General features: G+C 47.7%; 1 protein-coding gene across 1 annotated transcript in view; it reads left to right on the top strand.

Annotated features, from left to right (window-relative positions):
• The first annotated feature begins 49 nt into the window (after positions 1–49).
• DNAAF6 (dynein axonemal assembly factor 6) overlaps positions 50–19,533 on the top strand; it is a 30,620-nt gene continuing 11,136 nt past the window's right edge. Inside the window, exons 1-3 of the mRNA XM_090061087.1 lie at positions 50–304; positions 16,472–16,541; positions 18,414–18,519. Of these exons, the coding sequence (XP_089917213.1) occupies positions 149–304; positions 16,472–16,541; positions 18,414–18,519 (332 nt within the window). The 5' untranslated portion in view covers positions 50–148. The remainder of the gene's footprint in view (positions 305–16,471; positions 16,542–18,413; positions 18,520–19,533) is intronic.

Genomic DNA, 19,533 nt, shown 5'->3' with positions numbered 1-19,533 from the left:
TAGCCTCCCCCAATCACAGCCTACCTTAGCTGCTATGTCGTTCTCCAGGCGGAGCGGAAGGCCGCTGCGATCAGGCTCCGCGGGATTGGCTGAGAGCGAGACCCCGCCCTCACGAGGGCACACGGGGGGAGGAGCGCGCGGCGTTGCCATGGTAACAGAGGACGCGGTCGGAGGCAGCGCGGGGCTGCAGGCGAGGATGGAGGCGGGCCCGGACTTGGCCTCGTCGGTCTCTTCATTGCGATGCCTGGCGCAGCTACTGGCGTCCCCGCAGGGGGAGGCTGCGGACACCGACAGCGACGATGGGGTGAGGCGCGGACACGCACGTTACGTGGCCGGGAGGGGCCTTGACTTGGCGGCTGCGAGCTCCGCGCCCCGCACCTCACCTGCCTTGAAGCGCTCGTTGCGGCTTCAGGGCGGGGTCTGTGCCCTGGGCCGCCCGCTCGTGCTGCACCGCGGAGCGGCATCCCAAGGCGATACCTTCGTGCCAGCGGCCCTGCCCTCGCCGGCCCTGATCGGGCTCCCCCGGCCTGCCCGGCTCCCTGCTCTCCGCCCCACTCACCTGTGGCTGCCTGCGCAGTCCTCTCGGTCCCAGGGAGCAGGCAGGGAAGGGACAACCTGCCTGTCCGACTGCTGCCACCGCTGCTCTCTGGGCCCGGCTCAGTCTGGAGACCAGCAGTAACCCAGCAGTGGGGGCAAGAGTTGGGGCAGGCAGGTTAGTCCTTCCCTGCTTGCTTCCCTGGACATGACACAGGTAATGGGGAGCCCTGGGGAGCAGGGAGAAGCTCGGAATTGGAGGAGAACGGTTCTTACCTTTCAGTCCTCCAGGCCCCTGTGGCCTGAAATGTGACTGCTCCACACTCAAGCTAGCACTAACACCCACGACATATTTGAAGCTCACAGTGTAATGTGTAACAAGGCCCTAACACATATGTTTCTCAGGTTAAAATAAAGTAACAGCTTGACTAATACGTTAGGGGCCCAGGGCTATGTCGCTCCAGTTATGATTGAAGGCATGAACGGCACGTGCCACCTGTTTGCTGAGAGGGCACGGCTGTGCTGGGGGCAATGCAAGCACAGTGGTGGTAAGCTGGGAGCTCCCACAGACGCTGCTGGCACTGGTAACAGCCGGGGGGCCTGAAGGCCGACCAGGGGTCTCCGACCACCCACAGGTGCTGCCGGCAACACTGGCGGTGCCCAAGGGCGATCGTGGACCACCTGCACACGCCACTGGCAGTGTCGGCGGCAGGATGGTGAGCAGCAACCTTTTTGCAGGGGATGTACCACCATACTCAGGGGGTGCATGTGCACCTGTGTGCACTCCCTACGCGTCACCCCTGATTGAAGGAAAAATCAACAGACCTCCCTTGGAACATGCAGGAATTTGCTGTATCATACACCAGGTGTTAAAAGCACAGTACACTAGGCAAAATTACTGAGAAGATTTTATTCCTTTAGTCCTGTGGCCATGAGAATCTTTTTCAGGTCCATCTTTTTCAGATTCATGAAATAAAATCTAGCCATCTTGAGCATCTTGACAATGCATTCAGTGCTTCACTGACACTTATGTCTGCACCTGAGTTAATGCTTGCAGCAAGAGCTAAAAACAGCCTGCAGCACTGTGTAATAGGAGCTATGTTACCAGGTGCGCACTAGGGCTGTGTGAAGCTTCAGTCCCTGATTTGATTCGGTGGAGATTCAGCTCAATTTGGTGACCAAATCTCCAAATCTGAATTGAATCAGAGGATCCTTTAATCACTACGAATCAAATTGGAACCCTTCAAATCAATTCGGAAAGATTTGGAAATTTGGAAATCGGTGCTGCTTTAAATGTTATTTCTATATGCCTCTAGGTATCAGGGGCGCATGATGCTGGGGCCGCATGGAGTGTCCCACAGAACACGGGAAGCTCCCCAGTGCGGTTGGCAGCAGACCTGGAAGTGGACTAGAAGCACTTCTGGTTCACTTCCAGGTCTGCCAGGGAGCGCAATGGGGATTCCCCCCTGGCTCGGTGACTGGTGCCTCCTGGGTCTGGGGGGACACGGGGTCCCCCTGTGCCCGTGCAGCCAATTGCAGAGCCAGGGAGGCACTGGGGAGGGGTGGACAGGAGGGGAGGGGGCCAGCGTGCTCCCCAGCAGACCTGGAAGTAGATCAGAAGTACTTCCAGTCTACTTCCAGGTTTGCCGCCAAGCACATGGAGAGTCCCCCAGCGTTCTTGTGGGATGCTCCATCTGCTCCAGCATCACAGTGTTCACAAGCCATGCTGGTACCTTGAGGTATATAGAGACAACTTCTAAAGCTGTGTCTGTCCATTGAGTCTTCAGATTGGGATTCGGCCAAATTGAATCAGGGACAGTGATTTGAATAAATTAATTGAATCACTGTCCTTGATTCGGGCCGAATCCAAATCGAATAGGGTCCGATTTGCACACCCCTAGTGTGCACCAATAAAGATTTCTTTTGGCCAATACCAATGGCCTATTATTAACCAGTGATATCAGCCGATACCGATCTAATAGTCAATATGCAGCCCAGCAGCTTGGAGAGCAGCATCCAGCCAGTAAGTCTGTTGCGGGGAAGGAGCGTGGAGGAGGCAAGGGGTCAGGGGGCAAATCAAGGCACCCATAGTGAAGGAAGGAGTGGGGCAAGGGCAGGCACTGCCCAGCCAGCACAGAGCAGGGCATGGGATGGAGCTCGTCCAAAAGGTATAGGGGGCTCGGCAACTCCCCACCACTGCACATACCCCTGGGGGAGGCATGGGGGGCACATACCTCCTGGATTTGTGCACAGGACAAGGATGGGCTCAGGGCCAGGGGCTGCACCACCCTCTTTCCAGCAGGGAAGTGGGCAGGGCGTGGAAAGCAGCAATGAAGCTGGGGGGAGTGGTACAGAGAATTTTGGGGTGTCTGTAGTCCACCCTGTAGCCACCCCACCCCTGCCCACAGCCCCTGGCCCTGAGCCCACAGTGGGAAGCCCACCCTCACCCCCACACAAATCCAAGGAGCACATGCCCCCCCATGCCTCTTTCAGGGTGTGCATAGTAGGGCTGTGCAAAGTTTTGCTGGCTGTTTCGTTTCAACTCTGCTTTGACTTGTTTTGAGCTTGAAACAGCGAAATCAAAATGAAACAAAAGGCTTTGAAACAGCCTCAAAATGAAATGGGGGCACTCAAAATGTTTTGAAAGTTTCAAAACCTTGCAAGTTTTGAAACTGAAGCTGGGCTTGCTTGCAGGAAAACAGAAAGTAAGGAGAGGGTAGGAGTAGAGGGGGGAAGGGCTGCTCTGTTATTGACTGTGTAGCTGGCCAGTGACTGTGATCCTTCCCTGAGGTCCCTTCCAATCCCACTGCTCTGGGGGAGGGATGGAAAAACAGCATAAAAAGCAGCCTTGTTGGAACTGAGCTGCTTTCTGCCTTGGGGTCAGTTACTGAGCTGTATCTTCCAGCAGTTTAGCAGCATAAGACAACAAAGGAGGGCTATCATTCATTTCCCACTTGCTAGCCCAGCAAATGGGATTCATCAATAACTTTTCTTTCTATGCCATTTTATTATATTCATTGATTCCTTTCAATTTATTCCTCCCTGAAAATCCTCTTTTGATTCTTTTGCCCCCAGAAAAGAAATCCATGCTTTCTCTCACGTGTGCATTCCATTCACTGTACAGGGAAGCACAGCATATACCGCATATTATAATATAGAATTTATACAAGAACACATGCATACATCTATATATTTTGTTTCTTACATAAATATATAAATACATACATATATTACATAAATACACATACATAGACAATTATCTACATATATTACATAAATCAGATTACATTACAGAAGAACACATAGACCGAGCAAACCAAGGTAAAGACACTATGAAACACACCATGAAGCATGCTGCAAAGGCAACTGGCAAGGCTTCAGGGAGGGGCAGAAGAAGGGGTAGAGGAAGAGCTGTAAGTTCCTTCCCCCCCAAACTGAGATGCAGCCTCTTTGCTACAACAAGCAGTCATGAGGCTTCCACTAGTTCTACAGGCAACAAAAAAAGGAGAGCAGTGCCACTGCCTGTGCCTCAGTCTGCATCCCCTCCAAGAGTGCCAGCCATAACCCACCTGTAACAGAGAACCCTAGCCCTGTTATGAAGAAATAGGGCGGCCCCTTTAAATCCAGAACCTTCCAGGCGCAGCCGACTGGTCAAGCAGGGGTTAAGGATCGAGCCCTGCCAGCTGGTTAGGTGACAGGAAGGGGAAGGCCAGAACCATATAAAACAAGTGGAGAAGGCTAGGGAGGCTGCAGAGAGAGAGAGAGAGAGAGAGAGAGAGAGAGAGAGAGAGAGAGAGAGAGAGAGAGAGAGAGAGAGAGAGAGAGAGAGAGACAGACAGACAGACAGACAGACAGACAGACAGACAGACAGACAGACAGACAGACAGACAGAGATCCAATGATTATGGAGCCGTTGTGGCGAGATTTCCAATGATTATGGAGCAGTTGTGGCAGCCTCCTTGGGAAGAATACACCACTCTGTGAGACAGAAGCATAATTACATGTAAGCAGGCACTTTACCTCTCTTTTTTTTTTTTAACTTTCATTATATGGCCATAGGAGCCTGTGATTTATGTTTAATGTTAAAATGTCAGTGGTTTATGGCTGAGGCTGTAGCGGAGGAGGAGGCCTCATTAGTACTGAGGGGTGCTGGGATAGAGGGCTCACACTAGGGGTGCAGCACTAGGGCCACAAGCCCAGAGTCACTTGAAGGGGAGATAGGAGCCTTGAAGCCAGGTCCTAGTGGGTGGACTTAGGCAAAAGGCCTGAACTACAGAGAGAGGGGCAAAGCTGGAGGGGGCTGAGGTCCCAACAGCCTGAGACCACAGGGGCGCAGTGTAGAAGGGCCAGTAGACCTGGTGTTGTGGAGAGTATGGAATGGAGGGCCTTGAGCTTGAGCAAGTTAAAGGGCTGGAGTCTCAGAGTGGGTTTCGACTGACAGGCCTAGCTAGAGAGAGAGGGGGTAAGCCCACAGTGGCTGAGACCCCAGCATAAAGAGAAATTTATAAAACATCTGCTGATTATCTGTAAGGTATGGGGTGTGAGCAAATAAAAACCTAGGATTCTGGACTAGCCCAGGGATTGAAACAACACCTTGTTCAATGCGTGACAAAAAGGCTTTATTTACTGAAAGTATTTAAAATCAAGTCAAGTGATTCCCAAACCAAATCAAACTCCAGTAAGTAGCTATAAGGTGATGATTTCTTATCAAAACAGGCAACAAAGAGGCGGTCTGTCTTTTTTCAACTTCTCAAGTAAGTTGGGTGCATCAGTAACTGGTGTCAGAGAGATTTATCACTGTTGAAGTGTGCGCGCTGTTTGCTGTTTTACTGACTTTTAATACCCTTAGCTTAATATCTTCAAAGCATTCTTTTAGTTGTGCAAATCAAGAGAGAGTCCCAAGCAGTAATTGATGGGAAAATCCTGTTAATTAACCTGCTCATTACTGGATATCAGAAATTTCTAATTTGAATGAGTTGCCTTCTTCAGTAACAAGAGGTTATCCAGTTTAGAATGTACCAATAAACTGATTAACAGCCAGGAAAAACATATGTGTCCTTGGGCTAAATAAGGAGGAGATATCTATCATATATGGAGAATGTCTCTTCCTGCATATAACATGTGTTAATCGCAAAAGAAATATTTACCATACTAATTAATCAAGGATAGACATTTCATATGGTTACTGTAACAGGGTTCCAGACTGAAGCTCTGTTACTTGAGAAATCTTGCAGCTGATAGTGATTATGGCCCAGTGGGGCAAAGAGCTGCCCCCAAGCCCACAGAGAGCCAATGGGGCTCGGCACCCAGGGATATGAAGAGGATGCTCTCTAGGGAAAGTTGCCTTCGGGTACCACAGGACAAGAGACGAGCTACATGGGAGACTCTCCAGGAGAAGGATCCAAGAGGAGGGATCCACAATGCAGGGTCAGCATGAGCTGAGGGATCCTGGAACTCAAGACCAGCAGGCCCACGCACCACCTACCAGGAATCCACGGGAATGGCAGTGAATGTGGGAAAGAGCGGAGCCGCAGCGTGGGAAGAAGCCGCAGTTTCTGCACTGGGACATGGAGAGGCAACTTGAAAGCCAAAAGGGGGCGGCGGGGGGGTACCAGCCCAGACCCCTGAAGAGACCCGGCATGGCATCCGGACCCCGAGGGGAGAGGGATGCTGGGGGCCGAGATCTCGAGATCTGGCCGCAGGCCAACTCCTGAACCCACACACTGGCGCTGCGCGGCAGAAGAGGCTGGGCAGCACCCATAACAAGCCACTAATGAGGTAATTAGCATCGGGGAGCCCAAACTTGAGAGAACAAAGAAAACTCTTCTCCCTTCTACTTTCCTTTGATTATGGGGAGCGGGCGAGGACTTGAATAAGATGGAGAAGCCCAGAGACTCCCTTTGCAGGGCAGAGGACGTGGAGGGGACCCTGTGTGGACTGATAGTTCACTGCAGCCACAAGCAGGCGAAACACGCCTCCTCACTTACCATCCCAACTGAGATGCCAGAGATCCTCTTTAGAGCATGGGCGTGATCCCAGGAACAACTCCGAGCTGCTGCCTTCCGCCTGGTTCCCTGTAAAAGGAAGAATAAAAAGCACCTAGATTATGAAATAGACCAAGCATGGTCCTTCCGCGGGTACTAATTATCTCAACATCTCTTTCCTCCCCATTTCTTTAACAAGATCAAAGTCGTGGCAGGAGAGAACCAGGGGGTCCGGCGGTACCCTGCATGGACATGCTAACGGTTACGCACCAGACAATTAGGAGCAGGAGCCTGCCTGAAATCATCCTGAATACAGCAAGATAAGCTGAAAGATACCTCATTATTTTTTTTTCTCAGATGGCCTAGCTGTGAACTCACATCCTCTTGCATTATGCAGTTAGCATCAGGATTCTGTATTTTAACTTTTGTGAGTAGGCCCGAGCTTAGCATGAGTTTCAGAGTCATCACAGGGCATGTCAAGGGGAGGTAGGAGTGTGCATTTTTCCAGCCCTTAAGGCAACAGCCCATTATCCTACAGGTGGTAAGCCTGGAGCCTTTCTGGGAACCTGTGGGTCAGCCCCCCCCCCTTTTTTTTGAAAACCAAGTAACACCGAGTCATGGCAGGTGAGTAAGCTGGGGGAGCTGATCCCCAGAGAAGGAAAATTCAGCAAGACTTGATGGGGGCACACTCACTGGCCTATTTAGAGACAGAAAAAGAAAAATGCAGCCAAAGATGGCACCCTGTCACACCGCCCCACCACCACCATGATAACAAACAGCAGCACCGGCATGACAGTCTCCTCCACCTCCATTTCACTTCCCATCCTGAGCCTTCCAGTGCCAGAGGAAGAGCTAGAGCTGGATCTGAGTGCCATAGCAAAGAAAATTCTAGGGAACAAGGGGGAGTAATCTGAGGTGGTGCTCCACACCCCTTAAGTTTCCCCTAGAGCCAGGTCTCCTTCCCTATAAGGTGTTGAGCTAGAGGGTGCGGAGGCAAGTGGCTCAGCTGAGTGCACTCCTTCTATTCCTGTGTCTCTGCCTGCTGAGGAGGGGGAAAAAGTGGCATCTGCACATGCACCCGCATCCCAGAAGCGAGCAGGTAGTGTGGTTTGGGATCATTTTGAGGTGGCAGATGATCCCACATATGCTATCTGCCTGCACTCCCAAGCCAAAACCACCCGGGGCAATGGAACAAAACATGAGCACCACAGGGATGCTGATGCATCTCCTCAGGCACCAGCCCCTTGCCATTGCTCCTCCTCAGCCTGGCACCAGTGGGAGCATGCCCAAAAAGAAGTCCCCCTCACTACAAAGCTCCCATCCCCCAAAGCAGAGGCAGGCCACCCTGGAACAATGGGAGAAAGGCAGACAGAAAGGAGGGCACATTGCAAAGGCAAGTGAGATCACCCAGAGCATTGGGGAGGTGCTTGCTATGGATGGCAAGCCCTTCTCCTTAGTTGAGTGGCCAGGGTTCAGGCAGCTCATGGCCCCTTCATGCCAAGTGCCTGCACAAACCACCTTCAGCAGGATGGTGGTGCATTCCCTGTATGAGGCATTCAGGGAGTACTTGAGGGAGGAGCTGTGCAAGGTAGGTCCACAGGTGGCCCTACACTTCACCTCAGACATCTGGAGCAGCGTGGGTGGAGATCATGCACGCCTCTCCCTCACAGGGCACTGGTGCAACCAATTAGGCCGTCGGTGGGCTCTTCTTCAAGCTGAGGTGATAGATGAGTCCCACATGGCAACAGAGATCATGAAGGCCATGAACTGCTTGTTGCAGGGGTGACTGTGGGCAGGGCAAGCTCACCCGTGGGTTCATGGTTACCGACAATGGAGCCAATATGGTGAAGGCTGTCCATGATGCCAACTTTGGCATCTGCTGTGTGGCACACAAGTTCCACCTTATTGTCAGGGATGTCTTGGAGGGGGACAGGCTCTCAGTGACAGTGCCAGCACCACCAGCAAGCTTATGTCCAAATGCAGGAAGGTGGTAGGCTACTTTCACCACAGCATCAAGGGGGGCAAGATGCTGAAGGACAAACAGGCAGAGCTGAGTATCCTGCAGCACAAAATCATGCAAGATGTGGAGATTCGGTGGAACTCCACATATCTGATGCTTGAGGGGCTGGTGGAACAACAGAAGGCCATCCATAAGATGACTTTGTTTGGGGAGATTGGAATCAGTGGCCCCCTGTTACCAGATTTGCCTATCACTTTGGGGTGCACTCACTTATTTGGAATATGTCTCTAGGGGCTTTGTAAATCTATCAATTCTAATTACCTATGCCATCACTGCATGGAAGTCAGGCATAGAGTTTCTGGTAATGAAACTCTACCCCTGCTGCTCAAGGTCTGTATCGGTTGCAGCCATCAGCTGACCTCTTCACACAGGGAATGAACATTTCACCCCAGGCTTGCCTGACATCCTGCTTATTGAAAGAGCTTGTCATAATATAATTTTTGCAGCTGTTGAGCTTGATAGCATTTTAGTCTAAAATATATGGCACTTCATTTCCAACCCAATAAAATCATGAACATAAGCAATATCATTTGTACAAAAAGCAAAACAACAATAGGATGTAATATTAGATTAAAAAATCCCAACGCAGTTAGACTCCATCCAATTAAAGTTTCCCACCAAGAATGCTGTCCAGCATTCCAGACCTTTTGTCAGTACTACTACTACTGTCAGTACTTCTGTACTGACAATACTACTATGATAAGTACTACTGTCATTACTTCTTTTTTGTTATGTTTGATTTGAACCACAGTTTCTTGACTCTATTTCTTAATAGATTGGAGTATAGCATATAGATCAGAGTGAGACAAAACTTGCTACAGAAGTGGCAAATTTAGTCTCATCTGCACTGGGATTATATCCTGATTATAGCCATGGTTTAGCTTAGATAGACTGAACAGTCCACCGGGGCACAAAATACGTAAAATCATAACCACTAACTGATGAAAAATTACAAAAACATCAATTGACAGAAAATACAAAATTTCATGGTCAATCAAAACATATGGACAATGAGTACGTACACAAACGCATCCCTTTCCAACATATACTACAACAGAGTGGTTTTCACTGATGAAATCAAAGGTACAGTGCTGGACTTCATGTTGTTCATACAGGCATTCATCTTGTGCCTGAAGATTCTGGTCCTCACATACATACCCCTTGATATTAACAGTCCTCAGTTTTCTTTGTTGCTTAAGTGCCCACTGATGATGGTAATATGGGTACATCACAACACCTTTACTTACTCCAAGACCCACAGAAACCAGTGGATATAGGGTGACATGGGAAGTGGCACTAACAGTAACCACATGAGCCACAATTTGTTAGTTTGATTCACTATAGATAAACTAACTTCCACCACCTGGAAAGGTCTTTTTCTCCTTGAGTAGCATTGTTTCAAACAATTTTTTAAAGCTCTATTGGCAAGTGGCCCTGAAGGCCAGAGTGGATGATTTGAGTGACTATGGTTTGGCTTAAAGCTTGAACCCCTGTACAGGCTAAGGCTAGAGAAACATTGTACCAAATTAAATTTATCAATTGGTGCAACTTGTTACAAGATTTGTCCATCACTTTGGGGTGTGCTCGTTTATTAGGGATACATTTCTAGGGTCTTTGTAATTCTATCAATGTGCTGCTAGTGTTACTTGTATTTCTATAAGGAGCTGTATATCTCCCTTCTGCAAGTGGTCACCCCCAATGGAGCAGGACTCAGTTTCAATGGGGCTGGGTTCATCCAGTCACCAAATCAGTCACACACACACACACACACACTCTAATGTGACGCGCCTGACCCGGCCGGGTTGATCAGCATGGACAGGCCGACACCCCCATGTGCCAAGAATCAGTTTATCAGAGCAGCCATAAACTGCAGTCAGACACGAGCACACAGGTAAACAGAAGACCTCTGAATCCAGCTAGGTGTCCAGCTGACACCCTCATGGGCCAGCATTCAGTTCATTAGGGCACGTCTGAGCCAAACTGGGTCAATCAGCCTGTACAAGCTGATCCCGTATCTGTTTCAAACTCAGCACGTCCCAATCTTTTGCCCTAACTGCCCTAGTAGTGTTAGCCTCTTGATGAGCAGACCCCACAGTATTTCTGGGCTTCACAGGGATTTTTAGCTTAGATAAAAGAAGCATTGCTGCAGCGCAAGTGTGGAAGGAAAAGTAAAGAAGGAAAAATACACCCGGTTACCACCAGTTTGACTATAAAAGTTATTTATTGCTAACTATATGAAATATATATAATGGTACTAGTAGTAATAGACATGCAAAGGAGAACAAACACAAACAGTTACAATACTACCCTGGTTTCACTAAGTATTTGGGGAAACATAGCTCAAGCTTAACTAATACAATTTGGATTCAGAAATCTATGCCTGGAGAGAAATGAGGAAAGAGAGAGAGAGAGCGGGAGCTGGGGGTCTCACCAGTCCAAGGCATTTAGGTTCCAATGCTGACAGGTAAAATTCTTAGCACAATCCTTGAAGAAAGATGATCTGTTTCATCCAGCTTCTCAAGAACAACAGCAGATGATGTCAGAGAGATTTCTTCTCTTGAAGTGCACAGGTTGCTGCTTTTACAGATTTTTATACCCTCAGTTCAGCTTCTTCAAAGTATTATTTTAATAGCGTAGATAATTGTCTTTTCTATTGACAAGAGGTTATCTGGTTTGGAACATCTCAAGAAACTGATCAATAACCAGGAAAAACATAACATTAAGGAGTAACCAGACACTTAGGAGCCAGCTTGAAATTCTTATGGATAGCAGATATACTGGATGGGCTACCTCATTGTTTCTTCAGTGTAAGGGTTTTGTATTTTTACCTCAATCTGCCCCACTATGTCCCTTCCCCCCCACAGACTTATAGGCCAGACACTGTTCTCTAAGCCACAGGGCTGCATTCCTGGCTGCGTGCATGTATTAGCGACATTATTGGCTACACCAGTCAAAAAAAGTTGATTGCTGATAATGTCTATTTTCCTTTTATCAGTCCTGACTTGATATGGAATGATATACTGGTGCACATATATATGTTACTAAGAGCAGCTAACAGCAAGATCGCAGAAGAAAGAATAATTTAATTAGTGGAACATTAAGATAATTAAAAAAGGAGACAGGGTTGTTAGCAGCTGTGGAGTAAAGAGTTTAGAAGGGATAAGATAGATTATAATGAGTCATGAAATCAATTGACTCTCTCAGCCCTGCCTGACTAGAAATGCTACTACCACTGCCAGGCAGTTGGCTTTAAACTTTGGGTGGACTGAGAATCAAAGTGGGATGCAACTCCATCACTGCACCTGCTCCCCCTGGATCTGCCCCTGTGCATTTCCCACTAAACTGAAAAGTCTGGGAACTAGTTTTATGGTGGTGTCCCTCCACTGATCAGAGGGGAATCATTTTGCCTTGAACTAGGGCAAGTGAAAAGAGAATCAAGCCCTGAAAGCCTTTTCATAAACTGAACGTATTGAAGCAGCAATATTTTAGGCTATGGTATCAGCCTCCAGAGGCAGAAAAGCATGTAGATGCCCCAGGAACAGTAGAAGTTTGGGAACAGAAGAGACAGTGAGTTCAGAGAAAATGAGACTATGTAGCAGAAATAATCCCCAGAGAGGCTTACCCCTCCTTTTCTTCAGAGTCTGCTTGAGATGGAGGCAATTCCTGCTAAGTATAAGGTACCTGGTAAGAAGGGTAGAAAGTTACCAGGCAATTTCTTAATAAAATCTAAAATAATCCAGAGATGACTGAGTCTACTAATTCTGTGTGAGGGGTTGATGAATTATAGAGATACCTGGTTCTTCAAATACAACAGATATACTGAAAGAGTTGCATTTAGGAAGGGCTAAATCATTCTAAAATTAATAACTTGAATCACCAAGATAAATATCTTTCTATTCTTTTATAACAGTTCATCTTGGGACTAAAACAACTGTGAGAATTAGAAAAGTCTATTTTGCTATACCATTGTTGCTATCTTCAGTTGGAGTTAGCAGAGATATGCATCTGTATCTGTTCTGCCCATAAGGCTCCTGAGAATCAGGACTTACAGACAGGTCCTCCAGGAGGCTTCACAGTTCTTTAAAGATCTCCTAGTGTCCTTGTGGCAGGGCACTGTGTATGCCTGCCACTTTAAGGCTCTGGAGCTGGCAGCTGCCAGGTGCCTAATGAGGTCAGCCATTTTAGGTTCAGGGCTTCCCATATAAACAAGGCAGTTTGGGTGCTGCAGGCCAGGCAATAACACTGCCTGGCCAGAGGGCTGCTGAGTTTCATCCAGAGGTAAGGGAGGAGCTGTAGGGGATGGTAGGAGGCTCCTGGTCCTGGGTACGTCCTAAAACTACACCCTGCCAAGAGTGGGTGGCCTGGTGGGGCTCCCAGTGGCACAGGAGCCCCCAGGAAATGCCAGGCCAGTGATCACCCCGGTGAAAGGTGGGTCGGGATGCCTTGACCCCTAGCTCTTATCTTTGGGTGGGTTGCTTGCCATTGGAGGTAGTTGTGGGGATGTAAGCCCCAAGAAGGAGAGTGGGGAGTTGGAGGCCAAGTATGGCTGAGGCTAACTGAGCCCTGCAGGGGTTGGAGACCCCGAGGGGGAGAGTTGGGGCCAGGCACGGCTATGGCCACCTGAGCCTCCCCAAAGGATGGAAGCCCCAAGACCCCAAGTAGAGGGGGGCAGCGTGAGAAGCCCCAGTGAGGGAAGAACAGGGGGCTCTGCCAGCGAGAGAGCTGAGTCCTAACCCCAGTAAGTCCTCCAATGTTGGGAGGCAGAGTTTGGGTCAAATATAACACCCAAGCCCCAGTGTGAGGGGGCAGTGTGATGTGGAGCCCAGTGAAGGGAGAATGGGGGCTCAGCCAGAAAGAGAGAGAGCTTAGTCCTGACCCCAATAAGTCCTCCACCATTGGGAGGCAGAGTGTGGGTCAAAGATAACATCTGTAGTAGCACCATGACTTGCTGCCCAGGGGAGGAATGAGAGTCCCCCTGTGAGACCCTGAGGCACCAGTCATGGTGTTGAGGACCCCAGCTCCCCACATCTGTGAAGGAGGACCCAGAGAGGGGGACTGTGACAGGAGTACTGCTACTGGAGCCTTTCTAGTGGTGACTCTGCCCTCCTGTTATGGGCCAACCACCTGCTTACTCGCCTACCATGCCTTGATCTTAATTGATTAATTGGTTGATGCAATTAGCAGGAGGCTGCCCCACTTCATGCACCCTGGTGCCAGGGGGTGCTATCTGCAGCTCCTTTTCCTCCCCTACACCACAGCCCAAGCCTTGCAGCTGGTACTGACATAATTTTGACCTGGGCCCTGTTGTGACTTGGCCCTCTCCTTTAGCCCCTTGGGGCTTCTTGCAGCCCCCCCTTACTCTGGGGCTTCTCGCAGCCCCCTTGCTCTGGGGCCTCTCGCTCCTCGCCACCATCTCTCTGGGCTCCTCACTGCCCATCTTGCTCTGGGACTTCTCACTGCCCCCTCGCTCTGGGGCTGGAGTTAATGCACCCCAAATGCTGCGCCCTCTCTGGCGCCAAGGTCCCCACACTCCCATGGAGCCCCTATGAGGCCTCCTCCAACCCCTAATAGCCTCACCTGGTCCTCTGGTTAAAACAGCAAACACAAAAACACAAAGCCCCTGGGCTATAACATAAAAAAACTGAGCTGTCTGGCCAAACAACTTTGATCCCTACCAGGAAAACACTCCAACCCCAGCAGCGACCAAGGGATGCTCACACAGTCAGAGTCCTCCCCTCCACCTGTACTAGCCAAGCTCCTCTTCCCTCGGTGGCCAGAGGGGAACTGGCCTCCTGCCTGGGCTTATATGGGCCAGGCCCTGCCCCTTCCTGTCAGCTGACTTCCTGGTGGTTGTCCTGGCAACCAGCACCTCTTACCCTGGCTGCCCTGGTAACTGACAGCTGGGCCTCCCCCTTCTTGCCACTAGGGTCTCTCCCGAGCTATTTTCTGCTTTCAGGCACAGGGCACCTGAGTGCTCTGTGACAGGGACCCTGGGAAAAGAGTATGGGTCATACAGCGAGGCCTGCCAGAACTTCCCCTGATTGGCCCAGGTGGGGGCCAGGACCAGGAGGATCAGAAGGGCAAGGAGGCCCACCAAGAGGGATGCCCGGGGGTGGGCTGGGGCTAGAGGAGCTGAAGGTCCCAGTGAGGGGACCACACCCAGAAGGGGAACAGGTGGTAGGGAGATGTGGCCCAGTATGACAGTGGCAGAGGCTCCCTGATGGGAGGAACCTAGGTGGGGTCCTACAACTCGGGCCTATGAGCACATCCTGGTGACATCTGAGCCCAGAGGGTGGACCCCTGGAGGGAGTGAGGGGCTAAAGACTCCAACTGATCGAGAGATTACCCTCGACTGGCCCATGCTGGGGCCAGGACCAGACCGGTCAAAAGGGCCAGGGGCCCACCGTGAGGGATGCCCAAGGGCCCGGAGTTCTGATTGGCCTGGAAGTGGGCCAGGGCTGGTAGCCAAAGGTCCCAGGAGGGGACCACACCCGAGAGAAGAAAATGGTTTCAGGGAGTGATATAGCCTGTATGAAGGCGGATGAGGCCTCCTGATGAAAGGATTCTAGGTTGGGGTTCAACCAGGAGGATTTGGGGCCCAGTGTGGGGCCAGTGATGATGAGAACACCTAGATTCCATCTGTGAGGCTTGGGCTGCGGTGTGGGGGAGCAGTGGAGCTGCAGATAGTGCCCCCTAGCAGTGGAGCAGAAAATGGGCAGCCTCCTGCTTAATTACAACTATTAATTACTTATTAAGATCAAGGCATGGCAGCTGAGGAGGCGGGCAGTTGTCCCAAGAACAGGTGAGCGGGCCACGGTTGGATTGGCCCCGAGCAGTCCCGCTATTACAGTCCTGTACATATTGTATATGGCATAGCTGATAAACTTGAGAACTGTCTCACTCCTGTCTTGTGACATAGTCCACAAAGACCATCTGTGAGAGTGAACTGGCTGGCCAGACAGCCTCCTTATTTAGTACAAGAGAGTGCATGCATATCCCTCAAGACCTGCCTCCTGTAGACAGTGGCTACGAATCCCCCCCTTCTCCAACTGTTTCTCACAATTTTTCTGTTTGTTGTCTGCACTCAGTAGTATTCTTTAATGGCTTGTCAGTAAAGAAAGTTTCCAGCTTTAAAGTTCATTTGTTTATAGCTTATTAATAACATAAATGACACTTTTGTGCCAAAAATGGAGAGTTGCCCTAAGTGATGCCCATGAAGCCTGAATCAATCTGGTTGGTAATTTAGAATCTTTCTTTAGATTTGGTTTAAGGTTCTGCATCAAACTAAGAAACTATCAAACTAAGAAACCTTCATTTACATAAAAATGCTGCACACTTACTGCCTGCTAGCAACATGACTCATAATCTAAGATAATTGAGGTTGCTTTGCCTGACCTCTCATATGGAAAACTCTTTGAATGCTGTGATTACATTTGCATGTAATAAATAAAAATTGATATTCAACGTTCTTATGGCAGGCCAAGTGTAAACATTTTCCTAGTTGTCCCATCAGAAGAGTGCTTGTATGTACCTATAATGTTATAACCATGGGCTCTTATTTAAATCTGGCACATCAAGGCTACTCAATAATGAGGGCAAGTGAAGATGTGTATCTATAATGGTTAGAATACCAAAACCCAAGGTGGGCCTTTGAGTTCTGCTACCAACTCGTGCAACCTGGGACAAATGATGTAACTTCCCTGTGCCTCATTTTCTCCATCTCTAAAATAGGGACAGAGGAGTTGTAAAAGTTTAATTGAAGTTGGTAAAGTATTCTGATGTGGGCAGATAATGTAGATATTCTTTGGTGAAAAGTGGTCCATAAACCCAAAGTGCTATTATTTTTAGGACTATTGAAATGATCTATCTAGAAACTCATCTGAGCATCTGTATTTGGTTGGTTTTTTGCTTTTTGTTTGTTTGTTTCTTGCAGTCATATTCTTCTTCTGTTAATATCATGAGTCCTGGGAATATTGGACCAGCAAAGAAAGCAGAGGCCACTGGTAAGCTGTAGAGGAAGGCTGACAGCAAAGACTTTTATTTACTGTAACATTAACAAATTAAAATGGTTGTTGTAGCAGCTGCCACTGACAGAGCTTGCCTGAGCTGAGAGAGTGGTTACTTTTCTTTGGGCTGAAAGCAACAGTATTTTAAATCTATGTTATATAGCACTTTTATCCTGAAGTGTGGAAGCATACTATATACAGTGGCATTGAAATGCAGCTACCTTTAAAGTGACAGGTGACAGTCAGAGAATGCAGCACACTGTCTGGTTGTACGGTGAGAGGAAAAGTTGGGCAAACCCTCTATTCCTAAAAAGTACCATGAAATATTTAAGAAATGCAAAACTCTAGAACTCTTGGTTCAGAGATGATACCTTTCATTAAACCAACTAAGAAATTGCAAAAAAAATATTTATTTTTTTTCTTCAAGCCTTTGGGCACATGCACCCTTCCTCAGGCTCAGGGAAAATTAAAGATACTAAAAAGTTCTCATAGATAGAAAATAAACTTCATTTTTGCACAGAGGAAGCTGAAGGTGGAAGTCAGTTCCTCTAGGTCCACGACAGTGTCTTTGTGAGTTGCTCTTTGATGTGCAGATAAGGCAGGATTCCTTCCCTGCTGGTGTCAGATGGCAGAAAGGCAGAGAGGTATAGAAATCTTTCTTGTTGTTCAGTAATGAAGTTTAAATTCAAAATCAGCTAAAATTTTGCATCTTCCATGTTTTAGGGATGTATTTGGTAGCCGTGTTGATTTGAGACAAAAAGAAGTGCAAAACTCTAGAACTCTTGCTTCAGAGATGATGATACCTTTTATTAGACCAACTAAGAGGGGCACGTGTGCCTGAAAGCTTGCAGAAAAAAGATCTTTTTTTTTCTTCAATTTTTTAGTTGGTTTATCATCTCTGAACCAAGAGTTCTAGAGTTTTGCATTTCTTTTTGTCTCAGACCAACGCGGCTACCGAATACGTCCCTGAAAAATGGAATGTTTAATGCTCACAGAGAGCAGGTAGGAGCTTGTTTTTTAAGGCATTATATGAAAGGATTTTCACATAGTAAACTGAATTGAACTCAGTGTGTACACCTCATCACAGTTAAAAGATATTACCCCACCAAGAAATCCTAGACACCACCCTAAACTTCCTTCCCCATCACCCCCATCTGCAAAAGCCAACAAATCTATTTAAGCAAACACTTGAGAAGAGATAAGCAGTAATCTGTGCCCTGAAGATGAACAGACTCAAGCTTTGACAGATAAGGAACAAAGTAGATTCCACATTCAAGTCCTTATTGCAAAAGCTGCCTCCTGTCTTCAGACATATATATTAAAAATATAGCAAAAGTGCATCTTCAGATGACAACTGCATTGATAGCACATAGAGAGGTGCGTTCTCAGACTGCCAGCCCCAAAACCCATTAGCATCTTATAAACAGATGTCAGCACCTTGAAAGCTACCTAGGAAATAAAAAAGGAAGTCATAAAGTCTTTGCAGAATTGGTATGAAATCTTTCTTACAGTCAGTACTATCAAACAATCAGACAGCTCAAATGGCCAGGAATTGCAGCTGTCGTGTAGTCTTCAAGTATGGCTCTTTTGCAAGGACAGGTAAGGAGCCATTCTGGAAGTCATAAGGGCATGGATAGGTCTGTCTTTCTCATTCCACATATGGGTGGACACAGGATATTTAGGTTTATGGGAATAAAGATCTACCTCTTTTTCCAAACCTCCCAAATTTACCTCTGGATAAATTTTGAGGAGACTGAAATACTTAGACTTTGTGTCAAAGAGACATTCTGGTTAAACACATCCATCCTAAAAAAATCAGTTCTGTTCTAACATAGGATGGTATCATTCTCTTTTTCACCTCTCTCTCAGACACCTCTCAAATGACTCTCACAAATACTAAAGATATCTGGAATACAGAGGAGATACCAGAAGGTTTAGAGTTTGATGATACGTGGGACCCAAGGGAGCAACCAGAGTAAGTGTAACAGAGCTGAGATGGTGTACAAGGATTTTGAGTAGCACTAATCCAAGCATGTTGTATGTAACACATAGCATGGTTAGAGTAAAGTACACCCAGCTGAAAAGCTTGTGTCACTGAAGAACAGAATGGATGTATGCTGACTGGCCTTGCCTCCAAAACAGTAACAAATTATGTGTGATGTTTATCTCCCTTGTGGTGGCCCTCTAATCCCATAACAAAAATGTAGAGTCAGATTCTTGTTATAGACAGGGTTTAAGAAGACCAGCCTCCTAACTGACTAGCATTCAGACAAACTAAGTTCCTTCAGGAACAAACTGGGTTCAGGTGCTACCGCTCCCCATATTAGTAAGAGATCCATTTCCTTGATGACTCTATACTGTATTTTGGGTATTTCTATTGATAACCCAAAGAATTGAGTTCTTTACAGGAAAACACCTACTGTTGGGAGAATATGTGACTAATAGTGTTACCCTTCTCATGGATTGTATTTAATCAGAGATTATAAAAGGGCATCCTAAAAATATTAACAGACTTCTCCTTTCCTTCTTTCAAGTAAAACAATTTCAAATAGATACCATCAAGCACATTTGGTTGTAAAGAGCCCTGAAAAAGTTAGGAAAATCCTTTAGCTCCACATGGTCAAATTATATAAAAACCAGACTCAGCTAATATAGACTAGCTTAATTGAAGTTAGCTGTCCTGTGTAACATACATCAGATTGAAGATGTCACCCAGAGTTTCCACTTGTCAGTATCTATTTTGCCATTCAGTTGCCTGATCTAGAAACTGGGATGAATCCCCTTTAAACTTAGACTGTAGGACATCTTTGAAAGTTTTCTGTATCACCTTCCATTATGCATTTATGTGCACTAGTGAATACTTTTTTATTTAAACTACCACCTGTGGGTGCACCCACACATGCAGGCATGTGCATTTGCAGCAGCTCAAATAGAAGTGGCACAAATTTGAGCCAGGGATTTTTGCCTCAGCGCGCATGGCTGGACATGC

The sequence above is a fragment of the Crocodylus siamensis genome, chromosome 8 (assembly GCF_052110815.1).
Source record: "Crocodylus siamensis isolate JL-2025a chromosome 8, ASM5211081v1, whole genome shotgun sequence".
Taxonomy (NCBI): Eukaryota; Metazoa; Chordata; order Crocodylia; family Crocodylidae; genus Crocodylus; species Crocodylus siamensis.
Note: the sequence above shows the minus strand (reverse complement) of the source record. Positions and strands in the feature narration are given on the sequence as shown.